The sequence below is a fragment of the Eschrichtius robustus genome, chromosome 15, assembly GCF_028021215.1.
Source record: "Eschrichtius robustus isolate mEscRob2 chromosome 15, mEscRob2.pri, whole genome shotgun sequence".
NCBI lineage: Eukaryota > Metazoa > Chordata > Mammalia > Artiodactyla > Eschrichtiidae > Eschrichtius > Eschrichtius robustus.
In genome coordinates this window covers 23,406,003-23,425,207 of record NC_090838.1, presented here as the reverse complement: position 1 = coordinate 23,425,207, position 19,205 = coordinate 23,406,003, and the positions used below count along the sequence as shown (strand labels likewise).

At 42.8% G+C, this 19,205-nt stretch overlaps 1 protein-coding gene across 1 annotated transcript in view; it reads left to right on the top strand.

Annotated features, from left to right (window-relative positions):
* ALK (ALK receptor tyrosine kinase) overlaps positions 1-19,205 on the top strand; it is a 730,695-nt gene that overhangs the window by 540,893 nt on the left and 170,597 nt on the right. The window contains exon 6 of the mRNA XM_068564150.1: positions 6,592-6,719. Coding sequence (XP_068420251.1) covers positions 6,592-6,719 — 128 coding nt within the window. The remainder of the gene's footprint in view (positions 1-6,591; positions 6,720-19,205) is intronic.

Below are 19,205 nucleotides of genomic sequence, written 5' to 3'. Positions count from 1 at the left end.
TCCTTAAAAAACTAAAAATAGAACTACCATATGACCCAGCAATCCCACTACTGGGCATATACCCTGAGAAAACCATAATTCAACAAGAGGCATGCACCACAATGTTCATTGCAGCACTCTCTACAATAGCCAGGACATGGAACCAACCTAAATGTCCATTGACAGATTAATGGATAAAGAAGATGTGGCACATAGATACAATGGAATATTACTTGGCCATAAAAAGAAATGAAATTGAGTTATTTGTAGTGAGGTGGATGGACCTAGAGTCTGTCATACAGAGTGAAGTAAGTCAGAAAGAAGAAAACAAATACCGTACGTTAACGCATATGTATGGAATCTTAAAAAAAGAAAAAAATGGTATTGATGAACCTAGTTGCAGGGCAGGAATAAAGGGGTAGACATAGAGAATGGACTTGATGAGATGGGGTGGGAGGGCGAAGCTGAGGTGAAGTGAGAGTAGCATCGACATATATACACTGCCAAATGTAAAATAGTTGGCTGGTGGGAAGCAGCAGCGTAGCACAGGGAGATTGGCTAGGTGCTTTGCAATGACCTAGAGGGGTGGGTTAGGGAGGATGGGAGGGAGCCTCAAGGGGGAGGGGACATGGGGACATGTGTATGCATATGACTGATTCACTTTGTTGTGCAACCGAAACCAACACGGTATTGTGAAGCAATTATACTCCAATAAAGATCTATTTAAAAAAATATTCATATTGCTGGGTTCAAGGCTGACCTGTGTTGTAAAGAATGATCACACATGAGGTGGGACCTCTCCTAGTTGAGCACTCAGGTCCCCTTCATGTCTCAATTACTATAACTCTCTGATTCCTTGTTTGGGTTCTAGATCCTTGGACAAGAGCTAGTTTGATGGTTTCCCATGGCCCTGCCCCTTTAAAGATGGGACCTGTGGGCAAATGGGGAGTCAAGAGCTATACAATGAATCAATCCCAAAACTTCCTTCAACCCCTGCAAATTCCCCAGTCCCTAGGTTCCTCCTAACAGGGAAGGCATCATTATCACTTGAATGGATGACAGCTAACAATAATGAATTGACTTGAACTTTCAGATTAACTCAACTCCACTGCAATAAAATTTTGGCCCAGAATGTCAGAATCTTGTCTGATTTAACAGAAATCTGTTCATGCGCTTGTTCTCTTGTTCAACAAATATTTGTCGAGAGTCTACAACGTATCAGGCACTGGAGACACAATGATGAATGATCCATCACCCTGGCTTTAAGCAGGTGGAGGTTTGCGGGGGGGGGGGGAGTCGGGGAGCATGGCAAGACACAGAGGACCTCCTTCCTATGAAAGTGAAAAACATTGACTCCCACCAGACAGGACCACCCTGTTTCTGAATACACAGTCTATATGGGCTCTCCTCATGTGCTCATGTCAGCCTCTCTTTCTGCATTGCCCTTTTCCCAATTCCTGCCCCTTCTTCATAACCCATCCTCAAGTTACACCTCTCCTGATCACTGGATGTGAGACATCATTTTGCCCTCTATGATTCGATAGTGTGTAGTGCTTATGCCACTCACTCAGCTCCTCTATACTGCCATTCACTCTAAAATTCGGTACATACTTTTACTCTTTCTCGCTAGTCTGTAAGCTCCTTGAGTACACAGCTAAGTCCTAAACTCTAAGGATCCCCAGAGCATTTAATACGTTATCTAGTGTGCAATGATGCACCAATAAATACCTGAGAAGTGGAATTCAATTCAACAAATTCAAACCTAGATCTAGACACAAGGCATCTTTTCACATGCTACAGAAAGATGCAAAGATAAATTAGAGGATTTTACTCCAAAGTGAGATGGGGGCCTTTAGAGAGTTCTGGGCAGAACGTTGATCTGCTATCATAGTCCAATGCTAATATATTTTGTTGTAGGAGTGTTTCAACATAATTTCTTTTAACTAAAAATTTTTCCTGATTTAAACAAAAGGTGGCTGCTATTCATAAATTGCTAATGCCTTTCTTACCTTCTTTTACTTACATTCCTCTCCCATTTGAATCTTGTAAATGAATTGAGATGCAGATAATTTCATGGACCAGTGCCATTCCAAGAAAAAAGCTCTGGTCTTCTGTAAGAAGAGCTCCTGCTTATTGAGGCCCCAATAAGGGTATTCCTTTGTGTATATCCTTCTCACAAATCCACACAGAAATCCAACAAGCTAGGTATTACGACTTCCACCTTAAAAATAAGGAAACAGGAGATCAGAGAAATTACATCATTTGCCTAAGTTCACTTAGTAGACGGTGGAGCTGAGAACTGAATGTAGGCGTCCTGATACTTCAGCAGCTAAAACCATCTCAGAAAGGCATTTCATTGACTGGCATGTATGTTTGAGGGCTCACTTTTGTAAGCCAGCCCTACATCAACATCATGCCTATTGGAATGTCACACAGCAGGGAAGTAATACACATTCCTCTGTTTTGTCAACTGACATCCATGGCCCTCAAGTGCTGTCAAAAAGTGACCCTTCATTCTGGACTTACAATAACTTGGTGCCTTCATCCTTTTGAGGCACGCTGCCAACGCTTCAATCTCATCAGCAGCTTGCCTCACATCAGAAACGCCAGACAGTTTCCTTTAAACATGTAGAGACTAACCTGGTATGGAGCAGTGGGGACCTTAGAGATTCTTTTTGTTTTCATGTCAGATCTTATGATTTTTTGTTTCGTTTTGTGTGTGTATTTTCTGACAATGTATTTCACTGTCTGACTGACCTGTCTATCCTCAAAACCCAGACTGGTGATTTCCTCTAGCAATGCTAAGTCAACATATCCTTCTTTATCTCTGTGATTCTAGTGACATGAAATGTGACTGAATATACAGACTGATCCATGGGTCACGTTGTCTCCTGTTCTTGCAGTTGTGGAGAAATAATATATTTGATTTTAATCTTTGGTCTGTAGGAAACCAATGTGTGACCTTGAGCAGCTCTCACCATTTCTCTGAGGAGGGTGGAGCTGAGTCTCTTTGGAGAAATAAGTCTGTGGTTCTTTGACTAATCATTCTTCTTCCACCTTGTATAGAATATTATCGGTCCACTGAAGCTTTCAGGGTTTTGGTAAAGTGTTTTGTCACTAGAACTCAGGCAATTTTCTAGAAAAGTATAGGCATTAGATCAGTATGAGACCTTGGAGAACTTTTAATTCAACGGCTGCATTTTGCTAATGAAGAAACTATAACCCAAGGAGGTCCCGTACTTACCTTACCCCATGCAAATCCAGGACCAGAATCTGGGACTCAGCTCCCAACTTGGTGGCCTTTGAATATATTACTTCCAGCCTCCAGGTCAGAAATGGGCCTTGATATTCACAGACCAATCCTCCTGCCTTTTTCAGTGGACTCTGATTTATTCATTATGGTGTAACCACTCAGCAAAAATGTGTAGTCAGTTTTTTTCTCAGCAAACTCACACAAAGTTGGAGACACTTTCTCTGCTTGAGAATACAATTTGATCAGAAAACACCCCAAATTTCAGGCATTCAGAGTAAACTACCTTGTTCAAAGTCATCAGGCAAATGGTGGGCAGAGCCAGAACTGGAAGTGGAGAGCTCCAGAGAGCTGGGAGATAATGGATGGTGACAGGCCATCCATACTGTGCTTTTGGCTTCCCAAAGTCCAGATGGCCTCCCCTCACTGTCATACTGATTGACTGAAGCACCAGTGCTGAGATGGCCACAAATCCCCAGCACGTGGATACAGCTGCACGTTTGTCTCTAGGAGGCTCTAGGTTAGAACATAACCTTCCCCTTTGCAAGCAGAAGTAGAGTTGCCACCAGCCAAAGAGGAAAGCAGGACCCTAATGAGCAAGTTTCATGACCACTGGGATGTCAACAAAGAAAATGGAGGCAGAGAGAAAAGAGAGCTTGGGTTTTTTTCACAGGGTTTTTGCTGTCTCTTACACAAATCTGAGCCTAGGTCTAAGCTTGCCCTTTTTCAGTCCCAACTTCCCTGGTTATAAAATCCTGTTTGGCAACTACTCTGAAAGTTATTAAAGTTGCAGCAGGAAACTATGGGAGGCCAGAGAATTTCAGACAAAAGTTATTGCATCAGTAACTCAGAAACGAATCCCTAAAACTCTTGACACATTTTTCCAGAGGGCTAGTGCCAATACAGAAGTGGAAATCATTGTCAAGGGCCACTGTGTACCTGGAATTAAAATCCATCATTCCTCAGAGCAGAGAGCTACGATTTTGGAAGAGTATGAATAGTCATGCCTTTTATCACCATATTTCCTCGAAAATAAGAGTTCTTTATTTTTCAAAAGAACAAGAAAAATTCTGCTCTCTTTGTCTTTTTCCTTAAGCACCCCTCATTTACATTTTCTTTACAAATTTTTTTTCTTTGACAGTCACACATTTAAACGGAAGGCTTGCTTTTCCTTATTCAATTGCACTGGTTTTATTTTGGATAGAAATCCTGTTGGGTACGGTAACAGAGAACAAACTACAACTGCAATAATCCCTTCTACAACATCTATTGTGGGGAAACCTATTACACTTTTTTTTTTTAACATCTTTATTGGAGTATAATTGCTTTACAATAGTGTGTTAGTTTCTGCTGTATAACAAAGTGAATCAGCTATACATTTAATACACTTTTATTAAATGGCAGAGGCACTGGCTCCAGTGATCTGAATTAACTACCGAAGAGCACAGAAAGGGAACAGAAATGCCTTCTGCCTTCAGCAAAGCGCGCTGCATGCCCAACAACATGGCAGGGACCGGAGACAAAAAACTCCCATCCAGGAACACCCACCTGAAAGACCATAGATTGCCTTAGGCGACGCCTTCATTACCAAAAGTTAACAGATGGAAAAGATTTAATGGGATCTTGGGAATTCCCTTGCTGTCCAGCGGCTAGGACTCTGCGCTTTCACTGCCGAGGGCCCAGTTCAATCCCTGGTGGGGGAACTAAGATCCGCAAGCTGTGCAGTGCGACCAAAAAAAAAGATTTGATGGGATCCAGTGTTAACAAGCAAATAAGCAAATGGAGAAGTGGGCCTTCTGATTCACTGTTGGAGGACTGACAATATCCTCAGAGTTTTAAATGTACGTACACTTTGACCCAGGTTCTACGAATTTGTCCTAAGTTAGTATTTACATAAGCACACAGGGTTAGCCTCAGCATGAGAGGAAAAATCAGGAACAAAGCACAAATCATTAAAAATGCAATCATTGACCTGACGATGTAATTTATATTTATTGTCTTGTGACATACCATTGAGTGGCAAAGTCAGTCGCAGCAAGCTTATGTGTGTATGACCTTATCTGTGTAAAACTGTAGCTAAAAGGCTGTTCACAGAGGTGTTCACCATGGTAGTCTCTGGATGAGCTTCCGGGTGACTTTTACTTTCCTTGACCAACTTTTCTGGATTTTTAATATTTTTTATACTTGGGGTTTAGGAGGGTGCTTTAAAATTTTTTCAAACAGAAAGCTAGTCTTTCCCTAAGTTCCTTAGTACTCGTACTGCCGTACCTAAGCCCAACCTAGTGGTAAGACACCATGAAACATTGTGATGAGTTCATGGGTGTATCCAAATGTCAAAATTCATCAAATTGTACACTTTTGTACATGTGATTTGTTTATTGTACATCAATTACACCTCAATAAAATTGTTTTTCTTTAAAAGGAAAGACAATACAAAATAGTCCAGGTAATTTCCATTCTCCACACAAAATTGTCAAAATAACTATATATATAAAAAAAACCTGAATCAATTTTGGAAAGTAAATTTGATGTTCCAATCAGTGACAGGAGGCTACTCCAAGAGGTTAATAGCCTGAGTGAGGTGTAAAAATGTTCATTTAGCTTATTCTCCGTTCTCCAGCGGTGTCAGTGTCCTTGATTATAGATAGATGCAGTGCTCAGTGTTTGACCTGCTTCCGTCTTCTTCTGTTTGAACCTTTTTGCAGAGTCCACGTCAATCTTAGGTAACTTTTACCCCAAAATACATGCTTCAGTGCACTTTAATTTTCCTTCAGTAAATAAATAGCACTTGCTAGCTTCCCTTAAGTAGCTATATAGCAAACCTGAGGGTTCTGAGACTTTGGGATCCGATAAAATTACAAAAACCAAGCATTCTTTCCAAAGATAATTATGAATACACTAATAAATGCTTTGAAGACGATTCCTTCACTCTGCTGGCAGATTTTCTCAGGCATATATATTCTTTTCCTGTAAGACTAGCTACTGAAATAGTCCAAAGGTCTGCAGTTGCCTGAAAAGTATGACAAAAGGAACACCAGTGGCTACAGTGGGTTTACGAATTGGGTCTCTGAGTTAGCTGGACAAGAAAGAAACAAATGTGTGCGTGTTGCCGTCAGAGTCATCCTCAGAGTTTTAAATGTACATACGCTTTGACCCAGGTTCTAAGAATTTGTCCTAAGGCAGTGTTTACATAAGCACACAGGATTAGCCTCAGCACAATCAGAAAGAGGAAAAAGGGTTCCACCTCTTGGTGCAGCATGAAGAATGTGGGCCAGTGCAGGGGTAGGACCTCTCTGCAGGTTAGGTCTGCTTCTCATCACTGTTTTTCTATGCTTTTCGCCTCTGCTTTCCAATGCAACCAGTTGGACTGTGCTGCAGGGAAGAATTGGGCGCCCAGAGAACCCGTTCCGAGTGGCCCTGGAATACATCTCGAGTGGAAACCGAAGCTTGTCTGCAGTGGACTTCTTTGCCCTGAGGAACTGCAGCGAAGGTATCTGAATCTGGCTTTCCCCTCCACTCCTTGGTAGCTTGTTGTCTTAAGTGGGTCAATAACCTGCCGCCATGATTAGCTGGGAATGTGCACACTTATATAGAAATGTCTACAGTGCTTTGGGTCTGATTCTGAGTATTGCCAAGTGCTCCATAGCTCAGCTGATCAATTTTCAAAGATTGAGTATAGTATTATATCTGCTTAACTTAAAACTTTATCAAATAGAATATAGTCTTTGTTAGATAACACATTAGCTTAACTCCCCTGGCTGTCAAATGCTTTCAGCTATTGTTTTGTTTTGTTTTGTGGAAATTTTCAAATGTTTACAAATGCATAGAATAGTGCAATGAACCGCCATGTACCCTCAACCCAGTTTCAGCAATTATCAACATTCTGCCATTTTTGTTTCACCTATATCTCCACCCTGCTAACTTGATACTGATTAGTAGTTTACTTTTTTTCCTGAGCTAAAATTTACAACTATGTATTTTTAATGATTTGATTTAAGCTGTCATTAAGGGACAATGTGGGAAATGGTTATATGTGAATTTTTTTGCTTATTTTGTAAAAATCATTAGGGCATGGTCCACTGTGTCATTGAGTTTCTTTTGCATAAGCCCTACATTGTGTGAATTTATTTCAAGATTTATTACCAAGAGAGGGCATCTCTCTCCTGAAGAAGAATTTGTTGATTTTTTTTCTTTTTGCCTTTGTTGCCAGGAAACTCTGAACTAAACGCAATACTTAATCACAATAATTATATCTGTGTAGTTTTTTGTTGAGCTTATTTCCCCCTCCCTCTACAGAGTTTTTGATCTTCTATTCTTATTTTCAAGATCATATTTTATATGTATCTTTCATTAGATGTTGCCTCAAGTCTGATTGGTATGCAGGATAAGATAGACCATCAATACATATATGAAGTCGATCTTTCCTTGATTCTTCAGAAGACCTAGGGTCATAATTATAAACATCCTTTATTATTTCCCACATGTAGAGAGTATACAAGATGGGCTTGAATTATACAAATCTTCAGGAAAAAAGTTGCTTTCGTTGCCACTGTTCTCCTGCTGTGCCTGCCTCTTCCCAGAGGTTCAGTGGGAAGGGAGCTCTCACCTGTGCCATGGAACCTGTGGTCTGGAGGCCCAAGAATGAAGTGTTGACAGGAAGGAAGCCTGTGGCACTCCCAGACCTAACCTCTCCATTTAGACTGTTCATGAACAACCATGAAGGCCCATAACACACAGCCATCTGTTGCAGGTAGAGGCCCCGTTTTGAATCTGAAGCTGGTATACAAAACGGACTCCCTTAGGTAGGGAACCCACTGACCACCCAGTTGCTTACGTTGCTGTAGCTCTTCATTCATTGCTGGCCTTGCAAGAACTTTGAAAAAGCATATTTGTTTCTTTTTTTCTTTAATCAAAACTGGTTTATGTGTGGGAAAAAGAGAAGTCACCATAACATGATAGATTGAACTTCAGTTCAAGTTGAAAAGTTGCTTAGCGTGTGATGTGAGGCACTGTACAAGAAACATGTGGTTTGGGAGAAAGCCAGGAGCTTGTACAAATGTTTCCACACTCACGAGTTTAGGGATTTGTGAACGTCTCTGGACATCACCAGTCCTCACAGATGTCAAGGGTCTACCTACGTACCGTCCAAAAGAGGCCATGTGTTGAAATGGAGCCGGTGAACAGGAATGTGTCAAGGAGAAGGCATTAGTTCCCAGAATTGGCCTAATTGCGTTTGAACAACATCAGGAGAAGGGAATAAGTGACTACAAAACTCCAGATATCAGGCCCAGCACAAATAGTCCTGCAAAAATTCTTTGTACCTTTGAAAGATCTCAGCCAGTTGTGCACAATTTTCATCCCTTAGAACTTCCTTTCAGCTACAAAAGTTTTCCTCTGTAGCTTATGTTGCATTTGCAGCGACCTGCTGCACAGTTTAAAAGACATGTTTCTTTTCTGCTTCTCTACCCTTATGAAGCCAAGAGAGATGACCTCTCTAACTTTCTCTAATGATCCAGAAAGTGTTTCTTCTGGCAGGACACTCTCTTAAGGAGGGAGAAAAGAAGTCTTCGTCCGATTCCCTAGGGGAAGTGGACTGGCCAAGAGACCTAGGGAGGTTCTCATGGCCCAGCTACCTTCCTTCAGAGGCTCCAAGTCCAAGAACAGATGTTTTCCATAGGGAAGCAGGTGTCCTTTACGCTCCTTCTCAGACTTAGAATCCTGTGGCCACCAAGGGGTGTGAAGGGATCACTGTGGATCTGTGTAAGGCAGAGAAGAACAAAGTGACCCCAGTGTGTCCTGAGAACTTCTAACTCTTCCTCCTGTTATGGAACAAATTCAGGTGCATATCAGTTGGTGTGGACAAGTTGCAAACATAAGAAGCACCCTAAAGCTACCCTCATATATTTAAAGGGAAAGAGTTGTTTTGGAGGCATACTCAAGGCCTATTTGATATAGACAAATGTCTGTGTTTTCTGAGGTCATTGCTTTAGTTAGGTCATGAAGAGGAGGAGATAAGGGGAGAGAAGTAATATCTTTGAGAGGGTGATGTTGATGACAGGCTAGCCAGGTTGTTAATAGGTTTGCAGGATGTCTGGTCTACTTCCTATAGAACTCTACAACCCTTCCTTGTCCCATGTGAAAAGAGGTGCCATTTTAATTAAACTGGAGAAAGGGGGAGTTGGACAATTCTCCTCGCATAGGAGATGGTATCTATCTGTGGCTGTCATCAGGGCAGAGGTCGTGCCTCTTTCCTCTCTGAATCCTGACACCTATCACAGTATGTGACAGTTAATAGCTGCTCAGTTAATAAGCAATAAAAGCTCACATCTATGGAGCACTTACCATGTGCACAGGCAAAGTGCTGATCCCTTTACATGTGTTAGTTATCTCCTGTGAGCTTTACAATAATACTAAAAAATAGGTACTATTATCTTCATTTTACATATGGGGAAACTGAAGTTCACAGAAGTTTCTAAAGTTGCCATAGTCATTCAGTTAGGGAAAAGTAGAGCCAAACTCAATCCCAAGTCAATTGGATCACCAAGCCAGTATTTCTGTCCATGACATTCTGCTGCCTTAATGGAATGTGTAAAGGCTGGAGTTTTATATATTACTGGAAACCTTAAAATTATCCTTGACTCTTCCTCTTATCCCTACATCCAGATGGTCAAGTCTTGAGCTCTAGGCTTGTGGCTGCCTCACATTCTATCTGTTGCTATCTAGATGCTACTGTTACTGCTTCTCAAGTTTATCCTTCTGACTTCATTTCCTCAGCCATGTGCCTTATCCAGGCCTTCACATATGCATACTGGGACTTTGGCAAAAGCCAGCTGGTCTCCCTGATGTCATTATCCATCCTTCGCACATTACCAGGAAAATCTCCACCAAATTCCCTTTTCTTGTGGCACTTTCATGAGAATTTCAGTGACGTCTTATTGTCTACCACATCAGAAATATGAGGGCTAGAATGGACCACCTCACTCATTTCCTGGGGCCAGGAAAATGATGGGCTGGGGATCACCCAGCCAGTTGATGGTAGAGCTGGACCGTCTTGACTCTGACCTTGGTATTTTCACCACTGCTCAATCTTGCCTGGAAAGCCCCAGTGTCTCTGCCTGATTTCCAAGGTTCTTACAATCTGGCCCCTCTGTATCTGTTCAACATTATGCCCTCTGTTCTCTACACCTCCTGTCCTCTAGTCAGACTGGTGTTCTGTACACTATGCCAGGAGTGGCCCACTTGGTCCCAGGCCTTTCATTTTGAACACTGATTGATCATTTATGATCTAGCTTGGAGCCCAAACCCTCCAGAATATCATTCGCAGCTAAAGAAATTCTTCTCGGAAGACTTTGCTCTCTGCATCTAAATTTAGTAGCTGTTTTATAATTATTTCTCAACTAGTCATTTTAGGACCCTAACTTGAGGTTCAGAGCCTTGTCTTCTATTTCTTTTATTTCTCCAGGGGGCAGTTAACACCATGCTAAGTACTACTAGCATGCTAAAATACCCATGCAGGGTGGGTATTTTGCTAACTTCTGGAGTTCAGGAAAGGGAAGAAATCCAAGGTGTCAAATGCAGTCCGATCACCGTGGATACCTTAAAACACGTGTCCCAGAAGAGTTGGAGATGCACAGATATCTTAACCTCTCTGGGCCTAAAATTTACATGCTAAATAAGAAACACAATGTAAATACTTGTTGACTGATTGGCTAATCAATCAATTGATAAATGCTACTCCTGCTTTTATAGCTTTGGGTTACTACTCCCAAAAGAAAGTAGCAATGAATGGAAATTACTTGGAAGAGGTTTTCCCCTCATCTTGAAAGAGCAGTGTGTATATTCAGCACTGAGGGGAGGGATATCAGCTCCTAGAGACACCCATGCCCTGGCTCCCAGGGAACCCTTAACCCTTTCACAACGACCTTTCTTCAGCAGACAACCCAGAGCAATAGGATTGTGAAGGACACTCATCGGGACCCCTCATGTTCAGAGAAAGCTACAGAAAGACATATGTCAGAATGGCAGGACTAGCTTACTGAAAAGGATTTGAAAACTCTCAGTGTGCCTCTGACCAGCTCATAAAAATACATATTGCAAACACCCATCTAGCACCTTCTATGTGCCAGGTCCTGTTCTAAGCACACTGCTTATATTAACTCATTTAATCCTTATTGCTGTGAGGTATACATTATTATTATCATCACTCCCATTATATGGATGGGGAGGTCGAGGCACAGAGACCTAAGTAATTTACCCAAAGTCTCACAGCTTTGGCTCCAACTGGCTCCAGCATCCATGCTCTTATCTACCACACATTGCTGCTACCTGTAGAAGGTCCCTGCTGGAAAGGACCTCAGAAAGCATCTAATCTGCCTCCCTCACCATGTGGAAATTGAATGCACAAACACCCAAAGATTTACCTTGAACTTTGACACACTAAATTACTGATTAGCCCAATGTGCTTTCTACCTCCATCTCATGGTTGTCAAGTTCTCATTTTTTCTAAGAAACCAATTCAGAATTTCCCTCTCTCTGCCCAGATTGGTCAAAGGCAGTTTAGGAGGACCACCACCCCCTGATCAACAGTGGGCAAATCAAGGAACTAAAAATGGCTCCAGTGTAAGCTTAAACATATTTTATCGCAGGTCACCATAGTTCCACTTCTCTCTAATGAACCTGCAAGAATCTCACAGCTGAGATTTCCCAGGTCAGAGCCACATTCAGCTCACTAACAGATTTCTCAACAAGAAGTGCTCTTGATCCCTTACCCTATCAAGACATCTTCATACACATTACCTCTTCTGATCCATTCAGAGAGGGTGTCAGAATCTTCACATTACCCATGATGGGGGGCAGGGTGGGTATTTCGCTAACTTCTGTAGTTCAGGAAAGGGAAGAAATCCAAGGTGTCAAATGCAGTCCGATCACCGTGGATACCTTAAAACACGTGTCCCAGAAGAGTTGGAGATGCACAGATATCTTAACCTCTCTGGGCCTAAAATGAGCGCATTTGAACTAGATCCACAGTCCTTAAACATTTTTTAGAGGCTGAACTCTTAATTCAAATAAAGTCTTATACAGAAGTCCAGTATATAAAATTACACAAGCAGAACTGCCCTTGAGGAAGTGAGGGTGGGAAGCCCACCCGTTCCACAGCCCTTGACACACCCTCCAAATGGGTTTTCATGAAGTACAGTTTGAGAACCCCTGGACAGTCTGATTTTCAACTCTCGTATTAACTCCAGCTTTTTGATCCTATCATATTGTACTTATTTCAAATGTGATAGACAAAAGTAGTTACATTAACCATACCTTCTTTAAATGATTAAGACTAAGCCCAAGGCTATTGTACTTTGAATACGGGCCATTTCCACAAGACAAATTTTTGTCACTGTGGGTCCTGGCTTTGAGATGCTAGGTATGGAGCTGGTATGAATGTTTCCAGTAAAACATGTGTGGCATCTCCCGGCCTTGTCTCCTCTCTCTCTTCTTACTTCACCAAAGACAATGATGGGCAGTGGAGGATGTCCTCCTTAGACCAGGAGTTGACAAGAGGAAATGAGAGAAGCTAAACAAACAGATTCTAATCTTTGGCCAGCCATGTGGAACCAATTAGCCTCTAGAGTAAGCTCCAAAATCCAGCTGGGTAAAATGAAAGATTACCTCATGGGCTCCTGGCAGCTTGGCCCAAACTGGGCATTTTCTGTTCCAAAAGCAAGCAATGCCCTGCAGGATCCTCCGTCTGTGCTTGTGAAATGAAGATTACTATGACACACCGTCTTGGGGCTGCTAGCAGAACACTCTCTGTGTGGCAGACTCATCCATCCATCTATCCATCCATGCATTCACTCATTCATTCAACAGATATTTACTGAGCAGTACTAAACTAAACACAATATGTATATAGTGACACTGATATAAACTTGTTTCTGTCTCAGGACTGAGTTTTGGTGTGGTGGCTTTAAGATCTCCATTCTACTCGGCACAAACACTGCTTTCCAAAAGGCCTCCCTGGCTTATATTTAGTGTGCACCAGAGGTATTGGATATCTGCACCATTTGTAGAGATGTCTTCCTCCAAACTAGTTGCAATGCGCCTTTCTCAGAAAGACCACAGAACGAGCGCTGAACGAGCAATCAGGGGATTTAAGTCCCCTTTCCACCTCTTATTTGCCATAGACTAGCCAACTCTGTGGATCAGAAGGGACATTAAAGGTCTCCCCCAGAATCGGCACACTGATTGTTTTTTATTTTAAAATAAGAATAACAGTATGTCAATGGCTGTCCTGAAATTGACCTTAATCATGAGGGTCAAAGGAGAAGATGGCTGTGGAGGTGTGTTTGTAGATGTTGCCCTGAGCTACCTGACTTCTCTGCCCTCACCTGGCCTGAGGCGTTTAAAAATGAAGCTGCTTCCTTTCTGCTGCTCGGTTTCTCATGGAGAAACTACTATCCACAGAAATAAATTGGCTCTTCTGACGCCTCCTGCAAACGTTTCATGTTAATGATAACCAAGCGCCAAGTGGGCGACGGGAGTTGCAGCATTGCCAACCTGACGCTGGCACCCGGGTGGCCACCACCTGGGTTGGTCTCTTTAAGGGACTGAATCAGCTGTGCGGTGGCGGGATCTACTGCTTGGAAGTGAAAGCCAAGGAGAAATCGGAGCCACAGCCTGCTGTCCTCGCTTAGTTCTCTCTGTGTCTTCCAGGTGGAGGGTGAACCCCGTTTACCCTCTTAATTCCCAATTTCTAAAACTTCTTGCCCATAATTTATCTGTGGACTGTACTGTTTAAAATGATGATTTCATCTAGCCACTGAGATCTACTCACATTTCCCCAAGTGCCTCCCCACCTCAAGCTTTCGCTCCAGCTCTGCCCCTCCCCCATTCCCAACATCTGCCTGTCCCGGTCCTACATGTCTTTTAAAATCTCAGCTCAAATACTATCTTCTCCAAGAAGTCTCAGCCCAGAATTGTGTTTCCATATATTTCTGTTTTAGAACAATCTACTTCCTTCCAGAGTTATTTATGTCTTGCTCAATAGATGGATGCTAGGTTCTATTTTTAAAAAGACTGTGTCTTTTTTTTTTTTTACTCTCTATGTCCCAGTTAGCAGCTAACAGTGTTTTACCCATGGTAAGCAGTGAATAAAGGTTTTGCTGTTACAGTGTAGGAGAGAGATTACAGGCTTTGGAATCAGACAGAATGAGTGTAGAATTCCAGCTCTATCACTTACCACCCTTTTGAGCTCAGAAGAGGTTTTTTGTTTGTTTGTTTGTTTGTTTTTATCTATGAGTTTGGGTTTTCTCATAAGTAAATGGGGCTAATAATATATAATTATGGGTTTGCTGGGAAATTAAAACTGATATTGTGTGAAGAGCCCCTAGGACAGTGCTTGGCACAGTAAATACCATCTTCCTCTCTCTCCCATGTCCCCTGACTGAGCTAAATGTCCTCATTCTGGAACCAGGGCTGAATAATTCTGCACGACTAGCCCGGGGTATGTTATATATTTGCAGGGTCACACCCACCTTTCACTTTATTTTTTGTTGTTTTCTGTTTAATATATTACCTTTTTAATAATATATTTTATTTAATTGTTAGTTTATAGGATTTAATTTTCAATAGTAACTTTATCAGCTAGCTCACAAAATTTCTGAAAATTTAATAATCAGCTCTTGCCAATGAGTGCAAGCTGGCTGTAACCCACCACTGCACTCTTTCCTTCCCAGACTGCTTTTTCTAAACCCCAGATACTAGATCATCTTATTCATAAACATTTCAACATATACCTCTAAAAGATAAAGACTCTTTAAAAAAAAAAGGAAAGAACCATAATATCAGTATCACACAAAACAATTTTAATAATAATTCCTTAATATTCCCTAATAGTTCTCTAATTGGCATGTAAATTGAATCTACCTTTCACTTTCACTCTGGGCCTTGTCTGAACCGCTGGGCCAAGGGAGAGGTTATCCCATGTCCAACAAAGACCCTGACAGCCCAGATCTACATTCTGCTTTTGAAGGAAGCTGCTTCTGTATGCTTTTATCTCTAATAGAGTCATTTTTTCCTTTGTGACTCAGTGCACAGAATCCACTGTGTCCCCAAAGGAGAAAGACCATTTAATCCTGTGGAGATGGTTGGAGGCAAGGGAAGAGCCTAAAAGTCCTTTGACCTACTTATCACACTGTCTCCTCAAGCAGACTAAACATGGGGTCTAAAGCAAACAGGCCCCCAACTCGTGGAACCAGAAGAGAACTTTGTCCGCCCCTCCGTTCCCTACTGGTGCATAGCTGCTGTTGGCAGAGACTTCTGTACTCTGGAATGGCTTATTCATAATCACTAATAAAGCCAATTAGAAATGCCCCACGAAGTGCTTAGGAACAATAATGACTGCTTGGGCGACTATTTTAAATATTCGACCATTGAAAATCACCCGGAAATGGGGGCAGACAAAAAAGGTCTTAAAATATAAATAAATAAGGAACCAATGTGCTGAGGTCATTGTACTCCCAAAAGAAAATTACTTCCAAATTACAACTACATAAAAGAAATAACTGAAAAGATTAATCACACTAAAATAATTGGTCTATCTGACAAGTAATTTGGAGCAATATTCAGTCATTGACATCAATGTCTAGTAGTAAAATAGTAATGAATTTCATTCTCTGACTAATGTATTTATTTTATTAATGGTACTAAATGGTGTTGTTACTGCTTATAAATATTTCATAACTTTTAATTCATTAAAATGTTCAAGAAATTTCCAAAAGTATTTATTAGCTTTAAATCGTTCTTAGTATTCAATATGCGATTGCCACTCTGCCTGGGTAATTTAAAAAATTATTGTTTTGGGTAATGGGAGTCTCTTTGAATGCGGAGGATTAAGCCCTAGTTATTAATGAGACTATCGCTCCAGCTGGTGATGAATGAGGGGCTTGGTGAAACTGTGTTCCCTCTTTGGGTCTCTAAGGCCCTTCTGTGGCCATTCCTTAAAACCTGGGGCTGTGAGGCAAACAGGGTGGACCCAGATAAATTAATTCCGGAGATGATAACCCGTGTCTAAACTGACGCTTCTCTTTCAGTCCACCACCTCTCCCACCCCCGTTTCATCTTCCTGGAACAGGTGACAGAAAAATTCGTACATTCCAACCTCGCCCCTTCTGTTTCTTTCATTCTTTGATAGAGGCCATAACAGGTAAAACAGGCAAAAAGATGCAACAGAAAGAACAACAAAGGACACCACATAATGCATAGTGGAAGGAGGATAGGATTTGGACGAGGAAAACATGGATCTGAGTCCTGAGCTGTCTGGGTGCTACGCATCCATTACATCCTGCAGTACTAGACCATTCATGTGTGAAATGAAGACAGTGGTACCTGCCCCGGGGTCCGTGTGGGGATTAAATATGTTAGTCTGTGTGCCTACGTGCCTGGAACCTAGTGGGAAATCAAACAGGGTTAGTTCTACTCTTCTCTAAGTCCAAAGAGTGTGTCGTGGTGTTATTGATCCAGTGGCCTTGGCAACTCTTAATTAACCTGGTACAAACAGTTGGTATGAGTCATCAAGAAAAACCGGGCCAACAGTGAGTTGTACAACTCAGGGACTCGGTGAAGTCTAAGGACAGGACGTCCCCGGGAGGAGGGGTGGGATAACTCCACTCTCAGGGCTCTGCCCCGTAGGGCTGAGGTCAGGCTCACTGCACTGCCTCCAGAGCCTCATCCACACAGGGGATGGCTAAAGGCATTTGGCTGTGGGCAAATGGGGAGGGGGCAGGATCCACCAAGTGGCTTGAGGTGAAGTGTGGCCAGCGCTTCTCACCCTGCGATGCGTGTACCTCAAGAATATACAGTGATGTTCTGGGAGTTTCCAAACCTACAGAATCAACATGGTACAACTTTCCAGATTGGAGTGGAGGGACATTTTCTATTAAAATTTTCAGGGCTATATATTGGGCTCCAATGAAAACTGTGCACAAATTTAAGATAAAAGACCTTTTCTGCTCGTAGTGATTCCCCAGATTCTGGGAGGTGACTTCACCCTTCTCTGCCATTGGGGGAACATCAGAGGGTATGTTGGTGAAGCACCATTCCAGGGGGACAGAGGGACATGGGTAAGAGGAGGTACAGCCAGGCCTGGGGTCACCCACTGGAAAGCTGGCGCCAAAGGGAAGGTATCCTCTCAGTGCAAGCCGTGGATGGGCAAAATGGCAGGCAGAACTCAGGTGACACCAGAAACCAGCAGTGAGGCCCTAATCTACCAAATGAAGCAGAGAAGGGCTCAGTTCCTAAAATTTAGGTACCAGATCAGGGACAGACTAACAAATATGAGATTGCAAAGTCCCCTGTGCATTGGCCTAAAGCTTCTTAAATTTCCCCAAGGACAGAATTGATCTCAGAGTTGGTTTGGTTTTGTTTTTGTTTGAAGGGGGACACAGGGAGGGGTACCAAACCTTTGAAGCTCTGGGAGACATTTTACTTCCTCTCTTCCTGGACCCCTGGACAGAGCTCCTCACATCAGGGGTTTGGGAATTTCCGGAGTGGAGGGCTGTGAGAGTGGGCTGAGGGGGCCGCCTGCTCTGCTCACTGATGGGCGTAGACTTGGGAGCTCAGGAGCCTGCCCTGCTGGGATGTGATGCTTTTTCTCTCTTCACTCATGGTTATTTTGCCATTTGGGGCACTCTCTGTCTTCAAGTTATGCTGTGAGCATAGTTTTTGTGGAACTTTAGTTTGCCTTTCTTGTTGTGATTTGTTTTGGGAAGAAACACTGGGAATTGCTCCGCAGCTGCCTGGAAAGCCCTGCAATGCATAGCTTGCAAACCACGGGGCAAATGGTCTCTGGGATCCCTCCTTCCCTCAGCTCCAACATTCTGGGATTCTCTGAGAAGCTTATGGGTGGATGTAAAGTCTTTTGGCTTTTGCTGCTTTTGCTTCTTCATTTAGCTCTTAGCCAGCATTTTGTGTCTATAAAACGCTTAACAAACATTGACTAATTACTCCTCATTAATCATTCATGCAACTGGTAAACCAGGTCCTTCAAGAACACGGGTGTAATATCCTGTCTGGATCCCAAGTCACGCTCAGAGGGGCAATGGGGTCATCATGGCAGCACTGGGATCCGCCAGAGCTCGGTGGGGGAGTGGCCGGAAGGTGGGCACAGGCTCTGGGAGGCTACAGCCACACTGGGATGCCCTTCCACGCTAATGAACAGGAAGGACAAGCCACATCGCCAGCCAATGGCAGCTGAGCGGCAATAAGCTTTAATTAGAGGCTTCTTCCTGGGAATTCACATGAACATAATAAGTCTGTTGTCTTAAAAGGCCCAAGGAGATTACATGCGTCAGCTTGCGTTTGCTTTTATAAGCTGATCCTTTCACTCATTTGTGAAATGTACATATAATGAAAACATTGGCTCTGATGAGCTCCCCAGTGCTACGGGGACAGGCGGCCCGAGTCTAGGGTCGGGAGGCAGCCTGTCTGTAGGTTTATGGCTCAGGAACGCAGAGCAGTGCAGGTGAACGAGCTGTCACGGCTGGGAACAGCAGTAGAAGGGACCCTGGAGAAGGTCACTTGGGTCTCTAGGAGGGTGGGGAATGGAGCAAGCTCCCTGCACCGCAGTCCCCAGAGGCTGAGGAGAGCCCGTGAGTAGCCCAAAGCCTCTGTCCTGTGGACTTGGGCCCATAAGTGTGTACAGCTGGGGTGAGAAATGCCCAGAATTACATTATGTGGGTTAGAACAGAAAGCAGAAAATTACAAGGAAAGATGGTGTCTGTTTTCCTTCCTATCTTACCATCTCAGGAATGATATCTTTCTTTCTTGCTAGTGTGCAGACACGGACTCTTGCTTACTGGCTATCACGTGCTCTCGCTCGCGCTCTCTCTCTCTCTCTCTCTCTCTCTCTCTCATTTTATCTACAGAGCATGTGTGTACGCTAACGTTACAGGCCTGTCATCTCAGCCATTCTCTGCCATTCTTC